The sequence below is a fragment of the Cyprinodon variegatus genome, unplaced genomic scaffold, assembly GCF_000732505.1.
Source record: "Cyprinodon variegatus isolate N-32 unplaced genomic scaffold, C_variegatus-1.0 Scaffold135, whole genome shotgun sequence".
NCBI lineage: Eukaryota > Metazoa > Chordata > Actinopteri > Cyprinodontiformes > Cyprinodontidae > Cyprinodon > Cyprinodon variegatus.
This window is the reverse complement of record NW_015150588.1, coordinates 680,202-700,414: the sequence shown is the minus strand read 5'-3', so window position 1 is coordinate 700,414 and position 20,213 is coordinate 680,202. Positions and strand designations below refer to the sequence as shown.

Sequence of the window (20,213 nt, the reverse complement as noted above, 5' to 3'; positions counted from 1 at the left end):
CAAAATACTTTCTGTGAGCAAACAGCGAATGTTTTTACCACGGCTCCATATTTTAATGTTGTATTTTACTGAACAAAATAATTTAGCTCTGGAAGACTTCTCAAACTCTAGATTAAATAGTTTACAGATTGTGTCTAGACCAATTTGGTTGTAATACATTGAACCTAAGACTTTTAATCACCTAAAGTTATATGGCCCCAAAAATTTGTATTACGTTTTTTAGCACCCCTTGGATGCAACGTTTATTTATTTATGTAACTAATGTTGCCACTACTTTTTCAAATAGTGCCATGCTGTTTTGGAACATTGTTCTTTAAATAAATAGAAATATTTGAAAACTGTTTTTTGCATTCATTCATGTTATTTTCATTTAATATTAGGATTTTTGTGATTAAAAAAAAATCTCATTAATATGTGTTATTACATTTAGCCAGTGTCCACTTCTTTCCTTTTATTGGAGTATCACCAGCAGGTTTTATATTTTTATGGCAATGTAATTTATTTCATGACTGACAGCTGACTACTTGTTGCCTTCACGGCTAACCGCTGCTGGCTTTCCTAAAAATCCATTTCATACAGGGGAAGCCGCTTGAGATTATGCGAAGCAATTTTCAGCTAAAGAGTAGTATTGATGTGGCTATATTCGGCACAATATGTCAGCTTATTTAAAATAACAAAGACAATAGAGACGCAACAGAGAGGAAGGTGAGCTGATGATGGAGGAGGAATCATGTCTGACAGCACGCAGGCCTCCACAGTATCTGGCTCTGAGCTGCTGTCAGTCGTTCATCTCTGCTGGGAGTTTGTGACCTTCAGGCCTTTAAGATGCAGAGTGGCAACCACTGCTGACAGCTGTTCTCAGCTGAGTCATCATCTGATAGGGAAGGACATTGATAAGCTTCAAAAAGTCCTAATACTCCATATTTACCTTTTCATTTTCCTATTTATTGTAGAAGTAGTTTTGTCCATATTAACCAACATTAGTCATTTGCACCAAGCTTGAACTTGGGTACTGTTTCAGTTGGAAAAGAGATTTTTCAGCTGGCGCTAAATGTTTTTTTTGTGTTCTTTTTGCCATTATTATACCTCTTTTTGTTTGTTTTCTCTGATTTTGTTAACTTTTTTCCTGTAGATGACTCAGCAGCAGAGCCGGATGAGTTGAATGTGGACCGCAGCTACGTCAAGAAGAAGCTGGAGCACGGATTGACGAGGATCTGGCAGGTTTGCTGGCAAACATTTCTCCTTCCTTCCAATTTTATTTACTTTTTTTTTTTTCATTCAGATTGTGAATCCATTAAGAGCTCTAATCCTTAAAAAAAACTACCCATCCCACCTATGCCTCTGTGTCTCTCCTCAGGATGTCCAGCTAAAGGTGAAGGTCTATATCTTGGGAACGGACATGTCTAACTTCAAATACGATGATTTCATAGTGGTGCTGGATGTCATCAGCAGGTAGGCGTCAGCATCAGCTCAGACACCTTTATGATTCTACTAATTGGCCTTGTCTTGCTCTCACTGCCCCCTCCTCCCTTTGTCACAGTAATCAGGTTGACCTGCTGGACTTTTCAGAGTCCCTGTCACAGCACTCAGTGTTTTAGGCACATCCACTCAAATTAGTGGAAAGAAGCTACACCAGACACCAAAAGAAAATTTTAATGATGACATGTACTATTACATCTGTTATTACTGGTTCAATTTCCCCTGATTTATAAACGGGTGATTAAAAAAAAATACGTTTTTTAATTCTGCTTTAGTAAAAAGACATCCATTCATCCAGTTGGTCCAACCATCTATGTCATCACGTTCTATATCTAATGCCTAACCTTGACACGACTGTCATGCACTAAAACCATAGTTTTATTTTACATTTCTTTACTAAAAATTGTCTTAAAAAGGAGATTATAACCAAATAGGTTTTAGTCTCTATAAGCAGTATGTTTTTAGATTTAATGGGATACTTTGATGTCACCTAATAGTAACACTCAGCTTCCATCTAGTTGTTGATCTATGACTCAGCTTTGTGTTGTTTAGCTCATTGGTATTCACGTTAATATTATAATTTGACCTTAAATTTTTCTTATCATTGGAAGAGGTCAGAGTTATTTTCACTGAATGTACCAAGGATTTCAGTGTGTTATTGTATAATCCTCATTTTCAACCCATGAATATGAAATGTTCATGTTAAGGAGTTTGTTTTAGAAAATATAAAAGTCTGTCATTCCTAATAGACACACATTTTATACTAATTGCGAATAGAGAAAACTTGGGGGAAAAAGATTAAAACATATTGGAGGAAAAATCTCAGAAAAAAATAAAAGCACAAGAAATGTAATAAAACTAATTACGTAGCGATTACATTCATGAATCCAATATGTGATTAACAAATAGAAGTGCATGCATGCTTGATAAAAGGGTGAACAAGTGTGAGGAAAAAGATAAAGACGACAAATTAATACGTTTTTAGAAGGTTAGAGCTATTTTTTTGTTTATTAGTCACTCTGCTTACATTTTATTATTATTCAGATTTTCTGACTCATGGCTTCTGTGTTAGTTATAAAAAAGTGATATTAAATTGCAGCTTTCTGCCAACACTTTGCTGTCTGTCAAACACACACCACAGAAATACTCCACAGCCTTCACAGCCTTTTCGCTATATTTGATTTTTGAATATGTGCCATTAGGGTGTGACAGTGAATCAATATGAGTGGACATCGCAATACTTTTTTTTTTACATTTATTTTGCGACGATGAGCGAGATGAGCACTAGAGCCATGGCTGGAAAATGGACAAGATTACATCAACGAATAAAGGAAAAAAAATCTGTTACATCCGCTGCTGCCATGTTGTTTTCCGGAGTTATCACATAAACAAACACACTCGCATGCAATTTTAGTGTTATTACTTATTTAATGGAAATATTGCAATTATATAAACCACTGGATATAGAATGTGTGAGAGTTTTTTTTATTTTTTTCCTGCAACTGAAGCACTGAGGGGCAACAACACTGTGAACACAGTAAAACCTGATCTAGATGTGTTTTTTGTGTATTTAAAATGTTGACTGTAATTTTTGCATGCAATAATTGCTTGATACTTTTTAAAAGTGTCACGATCTTTATTTGAGGAAAAGCCTATCTGGGGACGGGGGTTGCCGGATATTTGGGTTTGGTTTTAAGCCCGTGTACACTGCATCTGCTGCCTATGGATGACATTTAATCATACTGTCCCTGTAAAAAATAAACATTTCACAGCATATAATAAACAACAGGGAGCAATAGGTTGCAAGGAATTACCTTTACTGCAATGCATAATATGCTATATGGTGTTATACATAGATTTTTAAATAAATGATGCATTACATAAGATGGTACAATTTAGTACCATATAATAAGCCTGGTTGGACTGAGAAGGTTTTAGAGAAAGTTGCTGAACCTAATAAGACAAGAAAAGTAAAATGGAATTGCATAACTAGCAGCCCTTAATCACATTATTCAGGATTTTGTCCATATTCTAGACAGACTTTATATTTTTGAAGGAACCCCTCTTTTCACCTGCCCTCATTACTCTCTGTCTTCCAGGTTGATGCAGGTTGGTGAAGAGTTCTGTGGCAGTAAGTCAGAGGTCCTGCAGGAGTCTATCAAACGCCAGAGTGTGAACTACTTCAAAAACTATCACAGGTAACAGGAATTATTTGCTCTTTTTGATCAAGTGAAAACAGCAACTATAAAAACATCTCAATGCAGAATAAAACTAAATCATTTTAGACTGGACATTCAATAAGAAAAGAGACTTCTATGCAAAATGATGGCCAGTAGCTCATTGTAATGCACTCCATCACTCGCATAATCCTCTTTGGAATAGACGCATAATTATATGGAAACTCTTAGTGAGGGAAAAAAACTTTTTCACATCACGATTACATTAGAGCCTGCAAATCTCATGAATATCTCCTCACTGTTGGATGGTCTCCTGTCATTGAAGAGGACACACCTTCATCTGCATTGAGGTTATATGTGAGGGATCATTGATGAAATGTCCAACCATCCGGTGACACAAGTCAGAAACAATATACACACCTTAGAGATGGAGGTGAAACTGAAAAACTGCAGGATGTGAAGAAACAGGAGCACATTAAGCCACTGATGTCGGTGTGGTTTAGAGACCATTAAAAAATACACCAGGGTGATAAGTTTTCCAATCCATAATTAAATGTATGTACTAAACTTATCTTAAGTCAACAAATGTGTTCCTCTTATTTTTCTCCTTGTCTTCTGTGCTGCATCACATCTTATATTGCAAACACCTTTAAGACATAAAAGATGTCCTGCTGTGCTTCAAATGAACACTGCGATGACATGTAACACAGTGTGAACGGATATTAATCTGGCAGGTGAACACCAGGGTGGCTGTCTTGAGCTGTTAACACATCAAAACTGGTTCCAAATCAGATACTTCCTGCTGTGCATCACTAGCCATTCTCTGGTTTTCTTCATGTTCACACTTTTTATTTCGAATCCTCTGAAAATAGTGGCTTTGTTCTTGAAAAATAATCATTGGTATTTAGCAGATATTGCTTTAATATTCTTTATGTCAGTTTGTTTGTTTTTTATCTTTCTGCTCATTTCTTCTGTCTTTATTTAGGGCACGATTGGAAGAGCTCAGGATGTTTCTAGAAAATGAAACGTGGGAACTGTGTCCAGTCAAGTCCAACTTTAACATTTCCCAGCTCCACGTGAGTAAAAGATAAATAAAAAACAAAAGAAGTAATGAAAGGTTGCTCACAGTCATGTGTTCACATATAGCATAAACCCCTGCTGGAAATTTTATTTAAATCTCTGTGTTTGACAATTGTGTTGAGTTTGTGCGTGCCTCATTTTAGACGCCAGATGAACATAAAGGGACCGATGATGGCCAGCAGTTAAAAGTTGATTCTCCCACCTTCATTTGTTTCAAATGAACCTGGTGTCCTTCATATTTAATAACCAACCACAGGAGTAAATGTGTTGTCTATGCATTTGGTTTTATTGAGCTAGCGCATACGTGATTAATGCCATTTCCCCAACTCTCAGATCACCCAGAATGTTCCTGTAGAGTCTTAGAATGGTCCTCTGAGGGGAAATGATTATGCATTAGACTCCCCATTATGTGTGATGTTGCATTAGAGATCCCAGTTTTATTTAAGCAGGCCCAAGTCTTACTTTGTAAGCATGTGATGGTTTATGGTCGGGGGCTGTGGTGCAGAGGCACCACAGTGGATTTTTTGCTGAATGTAAAGCAGGACAGGAAACGCTCACATCATCCCAAGGCAACGACCTAATCATACATTGTCAAGGTGATGCAGCTGCTATGCACATTGCAACACACCGCTACTTTGGCTGGATCTGTTTTTTCCATTTAAGCAGCTTTTTTTTTTTCTATAAACTGTTGTATGTATGAGCCCATTGCACAGAGAGACCAGTATGTGTTGGTCTCCCTGTTAAATTCAGGTCTCTGCTGTACGAAGGTGAACACACTTCCAAACTGTGCATGGGCTGGTTGGACATCTTTTGGCTACTGTTAAAATTGTGAATAAATATTAATCATAGTTTATAAGAAAATTGTTTGCATTTGGCAATAATAATTTGGTAATAATATTTCGGTGCAACCAGCAGATTGTGAGGTTTCTTGCACAATTCTGTATTGAATGGGAACCGAAAACCCAACTTCCGGTTTCATAACTTTTACCCAGTTCAATTGAAATTATCTATAAAATTTGGATCTTTCATTGCATTACTCTTAACTACATATGAGAAAATGTGTCCATATTGTAGTGTCACCTTTAAAGAAGTTTTTTATTTCTTTTTCAACAAGGATTTAACTGATTGTCCAGGTGCTAAACCCTCAGTTTTGTAGGTTACTCATGATATTACATGTGTTTGTGATTGCAGTGTTGTAGACACGTTGGTAATGAGACATTTTTTTTACTGTTTTTCAAGGCTGCACTTTTGAAATTGTCTATAGCTGTTTTAAACAAAATTTCTTTTTATATACACTCGTGTATACAAAATGACAAAATACAAAATAAATCTGTATAAGTCTAGCTAAGGAAGTCTTGAAGATTGTGGTTCAATTTCCTCTTAAGGGAGTTTAATTTGAAAATATCAAATTAAATAATTAGCTGCTTCAGTTACCTAACTTCAGTTGAATATTTTCATTTTTCTTTCTTCTTAGTTTTAGTACAGTGATACATGTTTTTTCAGAGAACCCTTCTAAAAATTAGAATTTTTGGTTGTGGATGGCATTTTTAAGACTTTTTAAATACATGCAGAAGAGTTTTGTTTTTTGTTCTTGTATTAATTTCTCTCCATAATGTTCTAAAAATATGTTCCTGTTTTTCAACAGATAAACAGGATAATGAGATTGTGTCTTTTGCATTGAGCTAAGATCAGATTTGGTTTTGTGGTCCCTTCCTCTCTAATGCAGGAGTTCAAGTTCATGGGCCAGTGCCGCTCTCCCTCCGTTTCCCCAAGCAGACAGGCTGCGTCCTCGGTTCCCCCGGCCCTGGAGGAACTGTCCCTTTTCCAGCAATATCATCAGGATGGGAATCCCTTTGAGATGCACATTGAAAACAAGGAAGAGGAGACAGAGGATGTGCTCGCTTCTAATGGGGTATGCTTCCAGCTCTGGGGGAGTTTTCACAAGGTTGCAAGTCTGACCTTTAAATTTAAGTACATTTGAACAAGAGTGTAAAACTAAATAATTTACATTATGCATTCTATTTTCTCATCACCAATATAAATTCAACGTTTTAGTAATTATTGTATTGCTGTATTGATGCCTCTTCTTTAGAGCATCTATATTTTATGTCTTAATTATCCAGTGTAGTTGGTTAGTCCTAAAGTTTAATGAAATTTAGATAAATTTGGATCTTGATTTATAAAAGTTTGTTGCTTTAGGTTTTTTGTGATACACAATTGTCTGATATGGAAATAATTTTTATTCAACAAAAATAAATGTTGGTCTGAATTGGTAAACCATTCATCGACGATTGTAAGTCGACTATTTGTTTGCGCCCCTTATATGCTGTCAAGATCTTTAAGAACAAAAGTAAAGATTATGAAATCCATCAGTTTGAAGAATAATTCCCAGATCTTCAGGTTCCCAGTGAACCTGTAAGATATCATCTTCGAATGCAAATAATGTAAAGTTAACTTTCCCAGGAGTGCCTCTCAAACAATGAGCTCAAGAGCATGCCGTTCTCCCTGCTGCCCTCTGCTTCGCAGCATCCACTGCAGGGCCAGCAGGTTCTGCAACAGCTTTTTCCCAGCTGTCATAAGACTGTTGACCTATAAACTAGACTCTACATCCCGCTTGCAACATTATTTTGAACCACCAACGTGGCTAAAAACTTTAATAATCCTTTTAAATAGGAAACAATTCAATGTTCCACTGCATTTTGCACCATATTTATTTTGCGTTGCACTGAACCTTTCCATATTAATGCCCTTTTGCACCATTACTGGTTTTCCTTTCTTCTACACTGTTTACATTCTGATCACTGTGGGACTTTGTAATGGTAATGTTCATTTTGCTGTTGTAAGCTGCTTTTTTCACTTTTTTAAGCTGTAAGCAGTGTAATTTTGGGTTGTAAACACTGTGTATACAAAATGAAAATGAAGTTTCTCTAAGTCTTCAAAGAACTGGTCAAGGAGGTTTTTAAAAAAAACTTCCTCGACCAGAATCAAGTAGGGTAAAAAGATGTCAGTAGAACAACAATCGGAGCTCAGCTGCAGCTCCAGTCAAACTGCTTGATGTTCCCTGAAGATAGATACTTCATAATATTTTAGATACTTCATAATATTTAGTCCATTTTGTAGGTAAGTGGAGAATTCCTGTCCTTTAGATATCTTCTACAAAAACATTTAAACTGTTTTGAATCTTCATCATCCTAAGTCTGGACTAAATATGCTTTGATGTGACCTTTAACATTTAATCTATACTTTAAAATATATTCAATATAGCTGAACTTCATCACATGCTCATAGCCAGTTATCAGAAACGCTCAGTAGGACTTGTTTTTGTCAGAGTTGAGAGAAACAGAAAGCACAATAGTATGAAACATGAAGTCCACCTTTTTCAAGGTGGTGCTTGCTTTTCTGATTCTGCACCTAAATCAAGTAGCTTTCCATTTTGTATCTTTATAACATATGTAATTCACTAAGATTCGAAAACAAAAGGTTTAATAAAAAAAAAAAAATGTGTGCATTTAAAATCTTTATCCAAGTCATGTCTGAATAGTACCCATTCTGCGTAAACCCAAGGAGGTGACTACTCTGTACTCTTACTTGACATTTTCTCAGTGCATGTATCTGATTTTTACCCTCTTTGATCTCTATCCCCTTATTTTCTTCAGTACGAATCGGATGAACTGGAGAAGAGCGTCTATCAGGACTACGACAGTGACAGCGATGTCCCAGATGAGCTCAAGCAAGACTTTGTTGACGAGCAGACAGGCGATGTTCCCCTGAAGAGGTAAGATCCAAGCGGCCTTATTATAACACATCAAACTGACGAGTACTGCAGATCAAACTGACACACAGGTCAGGTCTTTTTATGTGTGTTTACAGCGGAGCGAACTAAAAAAAGCTAATATTGATCCATCTAAATCGTTCTCAGAAGGTGTTTCTAAAAGTGTGAAATTATTGCCCCTTTCTATTTCTTTAGCAACAGTCAGTTTAGTTCACTTTTACATAACCCTACTTTACATGTACAGCCAAAAAGCTTTCAAAAGCTTATTTTTCTTTTTTTTCCCCATCTTGTAGGTGACAGCTCTGTTTCATTAAAGCATGAGTCAGCCTTTAATGTGGGTGAATGTTTTGGCCTTTTTCTTGCTAATATTGGCCCCTATTCAAGTTCAAAGGTATTATTGATCGATTGCAGGTCTAGAGAGGTTTTTGCATTTTATTTCTGTTTTCAGAATGGGATGAATTTGAATTTACCTCTAACCTGTCCAAATAATACAAGCTTTGGCCTTCTTTGCACCAGGCAATACACACTCTGCTATCTGGTCATGACTAGATATGTCTCAAAAATATGACAACAGAACTCCTGATTGCTGCATCGTATGTAATAGTTGTTGGATACCATTCAAGAGAAAACTTTCTCCTTAGATAATGTATAAATAAAAGTATGCAAATACGTTCAAGCTGATTACAAGAACAGAAGGTAGTAATCTTTTTTGCTGTTAAAAGAAGGCATTTTTCTCTGTTCTCAATGAGTATGCTTTAATCCAAAGGCCATGGCAGAGACAACACACAAGACTCTCTGTCAGGGCAAAGTGTGCCCACCACCTCAAATTGTGCAGATAAACAAGTTGTTGTAAGATTGAGCCAGTTAAAGAATTCTTCTGGGTTGGAGTCGGAAGACAAAAATATATATTTTTTTAAGCTATAAAAGGAAAAAGTTAAAAGTCCAAGCTGCAACTATAAAGTTTAGAAACCAAACCCTATGATAACAGTACTTAGGAAATAGTGATCAGATCATATATGTAAAACACCACAGAGTGTTAGTATTTTGTAGAGTAATGCGCTGCCCATGGTATGTGTATAGAAAATTGTGAACTTTACAGAAGTAAATAATAAATCAATAAAAATGTTATTCCCCACAAGCGGGCTGCAGATGATGGAGAATCCAAAAACTGGAATATTCTGCAACCTGATGAGGAAATAACTGCAGTTGGATGCAGTGGCGTTATGATTGAAGAGCCGAACTATCAGTCGAGAAAAACCTATGCTATGTAATAATAAATGCACTGTACACTCACAATCGACTTCCCAATTAAAATTGAAATTTTCCAATCCAGGGACATTGCATGGGTTAAGCCAGGCATACTTAGCGATTTTTTTTTCAATCCTTGCAAGCAGCTACAGCTCACACTGTACGACAAAACTGCAGGGTTTCACAGTGTGAGTTCAAAGCTAACTATGTATGTTCTGTGCAGCAAAAAGCTCTGATGCGATCTACCTCCTCACACTGTACATCTAAATACCACGTTGGACTCAGCTCCACAGTCAGATGACGCTACTCGGACTCGTCTATCCGGAAGCCAAATGAGTAGAAGAGGAATATGAAGCTCACTTGTGTGAAACTCGCTGCCTTGGCAATTTGTGCAATTTTGTGCTGAAAGCCCTAAAAAGAAAAGGCGACGACGTATTTGGACAAAGAAATGGCTGAGCAAACGTTTCTACTACGGTCTGTCAATTTTACAGAAAGAACTCCATTTCACTCATTGCATCCCCGCCATGCTTCTGTGTTTTCATCTTAGAGGACGAAGAAGAAAAGTCCTTGTTGGCGCATGCCCACTGAGCTTTTTGCCCACGACGGTCGACTGAAAATCAAACATGTTTGAATTTCTCTCAACGTCATGATTCCTGATCGGGAGGTGGTCGTGAGAGGCTGATTGCCCCTCCTTATCCCCTGTACACTATACGACGGACGATCAGACTGAAAGTCTGACCGGTTGGAAAATTCTCGCACAACTCAAGAGTCTGCCCAAAAAACGGCAAAAAATCGTAGTGTGGGCCCAGCTTTAGGAGATCCTAACCAACCTAATCCAACCTAAACAACAGTCAACATAAAGGGGCCACAGCCAGATATTTTTGTATTTATATGGATCTCATTGTTAAATGTCCTTCGAATAACTTCTCATTTTTTTCACAAAAAATGTAAACAAATTTTAAATGCATTGTCTACATTTTTTTCATTTCCCATGTTTAATTTTCAGATTTTGGAGCTGATATTGATATGATATATAATATTGTATAATTCTGAGTGCTGTGTTCAGATTTTATATTAGATTTGTTCAGTTTTCATTGTCTTTTGTTTTTATTGTAATATGATGTTAGCACCTACACCATGTTCGGTGCTTTTGTTAAGATGGTACACGTACCTCAGTTTCCATTCCTATTTTTACATTTTGAGGTACGGTTATGAACATGTAATTTCTTTATTAATGAAGTGATGCTTACTAAGGGTTAATTATTTAATGGGTTGCACGATCACATTGAGGTATTGGACATTTCCTGTAATGACAGCTGCCAAGGTAATGACTCCTCACTAATTTGGCTCATTGAGCTTAGTGTCAGGGATGTAGTGCTCCAGAATCATCAGTTCAAAGCCTTTCCCATCAGCAGCCTCCAGCTCTGTCTCCTGCAATGTGTAATGGGTTCTGATAGATCAATTATAGGACTGTGACCCACACCAGTCAATCGTTTCCAAAGATTAGTGACATATTACTGTGTAACAATTACTTTCTCATGGTTTCCCCCCTTTTTTCTCTCTTACCCACTCCTGCATGCATCAGCGTGTCCCGTGAGACCATAAGAAGCAAGAAAAAGTCAGATTACAACCTCAGCAAGGCTAGCGCGCCAATTCTCACCAACACCACCCTCAACGTCATCCGGCTTGTCGGTAGGTGTTGCATGCTCGCACAAGAACCCTTCTTAAGAGTAACCTTGCTGCTCACACTCAAATGCAAGTTCCCTCCCACCTGCTGAGATTTCAATGTATTCATCAATGAAGCAGATCATTACAGATAACGGTCACCTTTCACCCTGAGCTCTGACCTTTATAATGTGCTGTTCTCATGAGTCTTTTAGGACAACCGGGTCACCTCATTGACAAAATGTGATCTTGGTGGACGTGGACCTTGTAAAGAGATTTTTTTAGGGTTTATTATTGCAGATTATTCTATTTAAGTAACAGAGTTTAGTTTTACTCAGTAAATCTAGATTAACTAATTTTTCTTGTGCATTGAGCCAATAATCTGTTTGCCATTTTGTTTCACCAGGTTAGTAATGCAGACTTTTTAGCAGATTAGAAAAACTTGAAGTCATTTCCAATATACTCTCTGCAGGTGTATGATGGAATCAGATTGAACACAGAGCTCTCAGTATGGAATTCAAGACAAGTCCTGTAATAAATGAGTTTCAGGAATAGTTCTGTCTCAGAGGCAAAGTGAGCTAGATTGAATATATTTCTTCTCCTCTCTTCCCTTCATCAGTTTTTACTCAGTAGGTAATCTGATTACTCCCCCATACCTCTGTATTTATAGCCTTTATTACCTTTCTGCTAAATTAAGTCCTTGCAATTTGTGTGGAAATGCAGGATACTGCTGTTTTAAGTTCCTCCATAAAGGACATGGCTTCCCCATGATTAACTTGCTGCATTTTAACCATTTTAACGTCCAAAAACATTTATTTCAAGTTCTGTCACTTGTAACCAAATGCTGGCTTTGGAAATGTTTAGGCCACACAATCAGGGATACAGTTGGTGCAACACAATGCATTCAGATTACCAAAGTGTGGGAAATAACTCTTTTTTTCTTTCTCTTCTCTGAATTCAGGAAAATACATGCAGATGATGAATATTCTAAAGCCGATTGCCTTCGATGTCATCCACTGTGTATCACAGCTCTTTGACTACTACCTTTATGCTGTATACACCTTCTTTGGACGTAACGACATGGTAAGGTGATATTGCTCATTAAGTTTAAGTTTTTCCATTTCTTAAGGATTCCCAATGACCGCGCACCGCCGGTATGTGGCGATCTGACAGCAAAATAATATTTTAAAGCAGGATCATAATCTGATGAACTGTACTTAAAAATAATTAAAACTACTTTTTACCAGCTTATCATAGCAAATATAGCAAAGCCGCTCTCCGCCAATGGACACAGGAGCAGCAGCAGCATCAGACGCATCTAGACGCTGATGTGGACAAGCCTCAAATATGAAGCAGCAGGCGCTTTTTTGCTGCTGAAATCGCGTGCGGTGTGAACATAGCATTATGCTACATTTAGACTGCAAGCAGCAGAGTCAGCAGAAGCAGCCAGTTTACATGCAAGTTGATGAACTGACTGCACAGATGAAGTTTTAAGATGGAGTTTCTCACTTAAAAACATATTAAAACTACTTTTTACCACCTGATCACAGCAAATATAGCTGCCATTGTTACAGGCAAAGAAAGGATAGGGTACTGTAGCTCCTCCCAAAGCGCATCAGCCCCATTTATTTGACCGTGCAGCTAGAGCAGCAAAGATGCTTCAGCCGTGCGTCAGAACTTCACTTGTAGAAGCATCAAAAATAAAGCAGCATGTGCGTTTTTGCTGCTTGCGGTCTGAACGTAGCATTACAGTCAGAGTAAAAGAGCTGAGAGAAGCGTGCACACATTATATAAGAGAGGACAAAACAGAGCAGAGCTCTAATTTGTCCCCACTGACAGGAAACCATTCAGTGGTATTATGGGATGTGTGAATCGATAGACATAGTTTTGACTCAGATGGTCCTTGCTGCAATAAATGTTTGGTTCAATCTAGGAAGCAGTTTGTAAACGTTCATTGTGCACAGGTAATACAAAATAGCCCATGGGAGCCTGTGTTTGTGAACTAAGGATAAGAAGTCCAAAACAAACAAACCTTCTATTTGCAAACAAAACTACAAAGGTCAAGACTTAAGCAGGGGGGGAAGCTGCATGAAAAATCGTACTAGGATGATAAAAAAAAGAGGTACTGTTTCACCTAAAGCATCGGCAAGGGTTCATCCAAAGTTAGATGTCTTAGAATGGATCAAGGACCTTTAGTCAATTAAATCAGGCAAACTGTGAAAGAGGCAAGAACCGATGGAAGGAGAAATTTAATAGAGAGATAACTAGCTGGTTAAATGGGCATGTCATCTGTTCAGCTTGGAGAGACAATGTAAAAAAAAAAGATAAGAAATGTGATGTAGTTTTTTAAACAGTAATTTAGGATTAATCTACATTTAAAATAGGGAAAGAAATAATAATTTTCTAATTTTATACAGGTTTCTGTTGCATACTTACTTGGCTTTTTTCAGGTTTTTATATAGATTGATAATGAAAATGTATGGTATTGGAGGAAAATAAGAAACGTATTGTGATATAAGTATTGCCATAATGTTAAGCTCTAAATCCTACTAGGTTTAGGATTCATTGTGAATCCCTCATGAATAAAAAGAAGAACAGAAAAAACTGCCTTTTTTGTGATGTATGAATAGACTTAATCTGTTTTCATAAATAAAGAGAGCAAGATAGATAGATTGAGAGGGACAGAGAGACAAAAAAGATAAATATATCAAGATTGTATTTCATTTTCCCCGTACATCCCCAAGGTTTTCTCTTTCTGTTTTAATGTTGTGCTTTTGTCTTTTTTCTCAGATATTCTCTCTAATTGCCTATATTACCTCTAGAGATGAGCTCCTTCCTGTTTATTAGATAACCTCCACTAAAGCCCTGATTAACAAACTGCTCCTATATTTCCTAATTAATGCCTGCATCAATAACCATTCCGGTTGAGCAGTTAAACACTAGTGAGTCCAGCTTCTCATTGATATTGAAAGCCACGACAGCTTTACTGTGCCTCGTGAAAAATAGGGAAAAAAAGCAGAACTTTTGAATTTACTGCCCTCCGGAACATTGTAATGATAACAATGAAATGACTTCTGTCCCATCCAAATTGGAAAGATATAGATGAAGCACGCGCCCCGGGGGGCCTCAGATTGTTGGCATGTTGATGTGTGCGTGTAAAAAACAGCTAAGAGAATAATAGGAAATGTTTTAAGATTGACTTGTCATTGTCTTCCTTTTTTCATGCGTCCAACCACTCTGGCTCCACCTAACACATGTACATCTGCATTTACTCATTCTCATACAATGAGACAGTACATCATATTGGGTTCACAAAAAATAAAGAAGATTTTAGCCGCCTTAATGAAACAAAATAAGCACATACACATTTTCTATTTTGTAAATCACAAACTGCTTTTTAACTTGATAGGTAAAAAAAAAAATGTGTGCAGCTTTCTCAGTCCTAGTTGAATAGTAATTTTATTGTGTTTTTATGGTTTACTAATTATAGGGTTATCAAAATGCCTAGAAACATTGTACATCTTGCAATGAGAACAAAGTTTCATAAAATCTAACTTTTAATGTGCTTAAGAGGATCGGCCTCCAGATGCTTCGAAACATCAGGGTGAGCTGGCAGATTTGATAAAGACTCCTGGATAGGTGTCAACATTTTTTCAGGAAAATAGAGGGAAAGTCCAGTTGCCTCCAATTTAAGCTGGTTTTGTGCTTACAAGCAGATGCTAACCTAGTGTCCTTGGCAGCTTAAAGAAAAAAAAAAAAGAGTGAAAATGTAAGAGTGGGTTCAAGCAGCGAAGAAGCTAAAAAGAACAGAATGGAGATCGATTCCTGTAACCTTACATTCGCAAAAGAAAATCCTGGTTTGGAGCCCTATCTCAATGGGTTGGAATCCTCTAGATGCTTTTGGTTAAATAAGGTTTTATTAATTAGTCAACTTTGGTAGTACAAAAATGGCAACTTAAAAGCAATTTTGCTAACTCACAAGTACAGTAAGAGTCTTATAGATACTTAATGATTTTTGCACGTACCTTCTAAAAATATTCACACTTTCTTCACCAGACATGACCACTGTTAACAAGTTAATAGCATTTCCTCTGACAGACTTCATGTAACAAAATTAAATGTTATTGTACCCCAAAGTGTTACCAGATCGTTTTGTGGCATTCACCATTAGCAAAGCTTAAAATCGCATCCTTTTCACATTACTTTGAGGAGTAACATTTTAATTCAGTGTCTTGAAAAGGGTCATATTGTGAACCTGTCTATTTTCATTAATAGGCATCCCTGAAAGAAACACAGTAAAATGTTAATGTCCCTATGAATCTTTAAAGAGCTCCTGGAAATTTCCCCTGCACATATGCTGCTGCCACGACCCACACTTTGCTCTCTTTTACACCTCTGGAATCAAGATTGAGCTGCTTGACTTCTTCCTCTCAGACACTAATGGTCAGGCATTCTTATGTAAAAGAATAAATATGCCCATTATCTGTTTAAACAGTCGCACTTTGACGCTGTGACACATACACTAAAGATGCATGATGTGTTCCGCTTGCTGATTCTCCATCACTGCGAACAGTAATGAGTTAGTCAGCCGTGGGGGCTGAGAAAGGCAGATTTGCAAACACATTTTTGGAAAAAGTGATTAATGTTTAAAACGTTCTGGAAAGTTGCACCCCATGGGGATAACTTTAAAACGTCTGCTCTGGAATAAGACGGCAGAGGGTTATAAAAGAGAGGAAAAAAATAAGAAAATAAGAAATACGGGAAGAGAAATAGGGGATGCCAACAGTTTCCTACCAAAACACTGAAGCAGGAACCTCAGCATAAAAAGAAGGAATAGATCAGGAAATTGTTAAATACTACAAGAGAAATTATCTTTTTATCTGGAAAATGAGCAATAATGCATAAAGATTTTTTAATTTGTCTTAAATCTTGGCTCACAGATTGACGCTTGTAGTGAAAGTTATCTAATATGCACAGCTTTAAAAAAGTCCGGAGTCTAAAATGTAAAACATTGGCGTCTTTCATATTCTTTCAAGACCTTAGCAACAGTTAAATAACCAACCAGCCCATTTTATAGACTGCTCTGCATGGACATGCATATTCTCCATACTTCAGGATGTTTAATATCTTCTACGAGTGCTTATAATAATTCTATCAAGAGTTTTTCCTCTTTAACTTTCCTTAAGACCCTTAAAGGTGTTATATATTTTATAATGGTGTCTTCTAGGGGTTGTTTTTCCCAACAACAATAAAGATTTTTTTTTTTTCCTGAGGACCATTTGAGTGTCACTGGTTCACTGCAATTGCACGATGAATTTTGCTTGTTTGATCTTGTACAAAATTATTTTCTTAAACCAGAAGTATAACTTGATGACAGATAGATCTTTTCTCTGTGAATTTCAGATTCATTTTTTTCATGATCTTGAACTGCTTTCTTGTTTTTAAAAGGAAGTGATTACTTCTAGCTTTTCTTTCTGTCTTTTCTTCTGTGTGGTGGCAAACCTTAAGCCTTTTACTACCACCTAAAGGGCAGTGGTGACAAAGCTAGTCCCTATTCTATTAAAATGTAAATGACCCAAACATCAGCTTCTTCTGTAAATAGCATTTTAAAATTGGGATTATGCTTGAAATTAATTGGCAAGAATTTCCCCAATTACTTTTTTGTTGATGTGGTTGAGTTGGTATAAATCAAGCCATGAGGAAGAAACTGTGGTCCAGACAGCAAGGGAAAGCTTCCATTAATCAGCCATTACTCACATCTGCCTCAGATTATTGTTCCAACACAAAATAACTACAGATACTTCAAGCATGCTTTAAATTGGTGGCTTTTAGGCATGGGCTAGTATGTAATTCTGAGAGTATGATGACCTTAAGCAAAAAATATCACTGTGAAAGGTGCTTTAAAAATAAACTTTTGCTCACTTTCTTTGTCATAGTTAATATGTTAATGAAATTGTGTATAGCAGAGGTCTTCAACGGGGGGTCCGCAAAGGTACTGCATGGGGGTCGCAAAAGTTTTGGCTGATTAGACTTTTTTTTTTTATAATCCCCCCTGCAATTTTTTGCACTAATTGAAATTTCTTTAAATCCACATTAACATGAATTCAACACATTGTGGAAAACAGATCAATGGAGGCTGAAGATGTCTTTCAGTCATTAATGCACACATTCAGAGACATACAGGAGCTCTTTCAAGCTGGGCACCGTTTCATTCACAACACCTGTCCCATCAACCAGGAATCAGAATCAGAAATACTTTAATAATCCCAGGAAGAAATTACTTTCGTTACATTACTCCATCTGTAATAGAGTGACTATAGGACTAGTTTGATATAACACAATTTCATACAGTATATATAATTAAGGGGTCCCCGCTCCATCTCACCATCAGTTTGGCGGTCCTTGGCCTGGAAAACGTTGAAGACCTCTGGTGTATAGATTAGATGCCATGCCAAAATGTCTCTCCTTTGCAGGCTTCACTCCTTTTTCAGTGCAGTTAAATATTTAAGATTCAAATCAAATTATTCACAAAGAAGCAACAGAAATTACAAGTTTCAATATGTGTTTAAAAAGGGTGTCTACAGCTACACAGGGAGGGATACTTTCACTTAAATATAATGAAATACACATGTAGAAAAGCGAAGTTGTGTCCAGCACAATCACCAAGCTGTCTGCCTCGGTACCATAAAGGTCTTTGTTTCTCTAATACCTGATGGTAAAGGTAGCTTGCTCAATTCAAGACAACCTTTACATTTAGCTTCATGATATTAACTGTAATACCTCTTCTTGCTGCCACTGTCTGAATGTAGTTGGGGCAGCCTTCTGCTTCCAAGCTGCTGCCATCTATATTCTTTCATTTTTTGAAGTATTACTGTATTGCTGACTTTAGTGAGTTAGTGCAGCGTTTCACCTGTTGTGCCCGGTCTGTCAAGGCCAAAGACTATCATATAACCTGAACATATAGACCTATAGCGACAGCTATGGTGATGCGTGGGGGAACAGGTCATGACTTGTGATGCTGCAGCTGCTGCCCACAACCTGAGCACTCTCATGATATTCATAACAAAAGAGAATAAATAAATTAAGAATGGTTTGAAAATGTTTGCAACTATTAGCAACAGACTTTAGCCGACTCTGTATGTTTGATGATGTGGTGTTAAATGTGTCATTACTGTTTAGACTATCAGATATGTACATGATTGGTTAAAGTGACTCAAATTTTATTTTTATTCATATATTTTTCGGTGAAAGATCAGAATTAGGCATTTCAGACTACCCTCAAAAAGGATATGATTCACATAAAGGCAAAAGATTGGATTTTGGTTGCATTTGCCTACTGTGTAAACAGTTTTTTGGGTGTTTTAAATGCAATTATACATACTAGATACAGCTTCTGTTTAGTATATTCTGTTCAAACCTAATTATTGAGCAACATTTAGTCGAACTTTCACAACAGTCTTGATTTGGTAAGCAATTGTATGGACTTATCGATCATTAGCGTTTTCCAATTAGTTTTAGCTGTGTTTTGTTGCTCCCAAATTAAAAGGCTGTTTAAATGTGAGACGGTAACATTGTGCAATTTATTTCTCTCATTACCTCCATTAATCTCTTTATTATTTTTTTCTTTCTTTCAAGTCTTGTTGCAATTTTTCCACTGTGTTGTTTTTAAAGTTTGTGTGCTTTTGCCTCTCATTTTTCCTTTCTGCTGCCTGTTCGACCATCTATAGCCCATCCCAAGCCCATCTCTGCCCACCTATAGTGGCAGAGAGGCAGTGCCAGCCAGGGTGGTGGGCCCTGCCTGCTTGGTAAGCATTGCATCCTGACATGTGATGGCTAACACATGGGCCGCAGTAGCTTGTTAACCAGAAATATTAGCCAACATGTGTTGCTTGGTTTATTTAGGCTTCTTTGGATTTGTTTGGTTTGCTTTTTCCCGATCCAAGCACTTCTGAACAGCAGTTGAGCAGAATTATGCTGTTGAGTTTGCTGTGCTTTTGCCCTCTCTCTGCCATCTTTTATTTTCTAGCCTGTCAGCTCTTCGATTGTTTGGTTTTGATGTCTGTTCTTCTCAGTTGCTCCTCCATCTTTAGGGATTAGAGTCAGCTTGAGGCTGACTGCAGCAATCCTCTTGTCTATGTTGACATGAGAGAGCAACCACTGTGGTGTATAGTAATATGTCAGTGTGCCGTGCCGACACTCATTGTTTGTGTTTATTGTGTGTGCCTTCCACAGTATGAGTCATCGGGTTTGGGCCTTATCAGCAGTCGACTGAGAACCACTCTGAACCGGATCCAGGAGAGTCTCATTGACATGGTAGGACAGCACCTGTCTGCTCCGTCTCACTTTTTCCTTTGCTCATTGTCTTCTTCCCTCGTTTGCTTTTAACAGTGCTTGTTAACTCATCTCCTCTCTGACACATACATGCTCTCTCCATCTATGTTCCCTATACCAACACTCCTCTTTCCTCTTTATGTATCTACCTTTAGATCTTTTCCATCCACTTTGTCCATTCTGGCCATTTCTGTATGCCGATTACTATTAAGCCAGTGTCGCCAGAAAATGCATTACAGGTCGTCATTATCTGGCCAGTCCTCACCTCATCTCTTTTACTCATGGGCATGCTGCCTTTTTTTTTTTTTTTGGGAAGAGGGGGGATTGTGTTATTCCATTAGGGCTCTCTGTATGTGGCTGTTCCTGTAGTGCTTCATTGTGAAACTTAGTTTTATTAGCCTTCAAAATGTGTAACTTCCCATTACTTCTGGGTCTTTTTCATTTAGCTTTCTTGATCTGTT

At 37.4% G+C, this 20,213-nt stretch overlaps 1 protein-coding gene across 2 annotated transcripts in view; it reads left to right on the top strand.

Moving 5' to 3' along the window:
- vps50 (VPS50 EARP/GARPII complex subunit) overlaps positions 1-20,213 on the top strand; it is a 148,987-nt gene that overhangs the window by 72,760 nt on the left and 56,014 nt on the right. Inside the window, exons 14-23 of one of the 2 annotated variants that reach the window (XM_015376512.1) lie at positions 1,133-1,221; positions 1,358-1,452; positions 3,579-3,677; positions 4,642-4,732; positions 6,463-6,648; positions 8,393-8,511; positions 11,342-11,448; positions 12,383-12,504; positions 19,149-19,226; positions 19,654-19,734. In XM_015376512.1, the coding sequence (XP_015231998.1) occupies positions 1,133-1,221; positions 1,358-1,452; positions 3,579-3,677; positions 4,642-4,732; positions 6,463-6,648; positions 8,393-8,511; positions 11,342-11,448; positions 12,383-12,504; positions 19,149-19,226; positions 19,654-19,734 (1,067 nt within the window). The remainder of the gene's footprint in view (positions 1-1,132; positions 1,222-1,357; positions 1,453-3,578; positions 3,678-4,641; positions 4,733-6,462; positions 6,649-8,392; positions 8,512-11,341; positions 11,449-12,382; positions 12,505-19,148; positions 19,227-19,653; positions 19,735-20,213) is intronic. The other variant, XM_015376513.1, reaches the window with a different exon arrangement.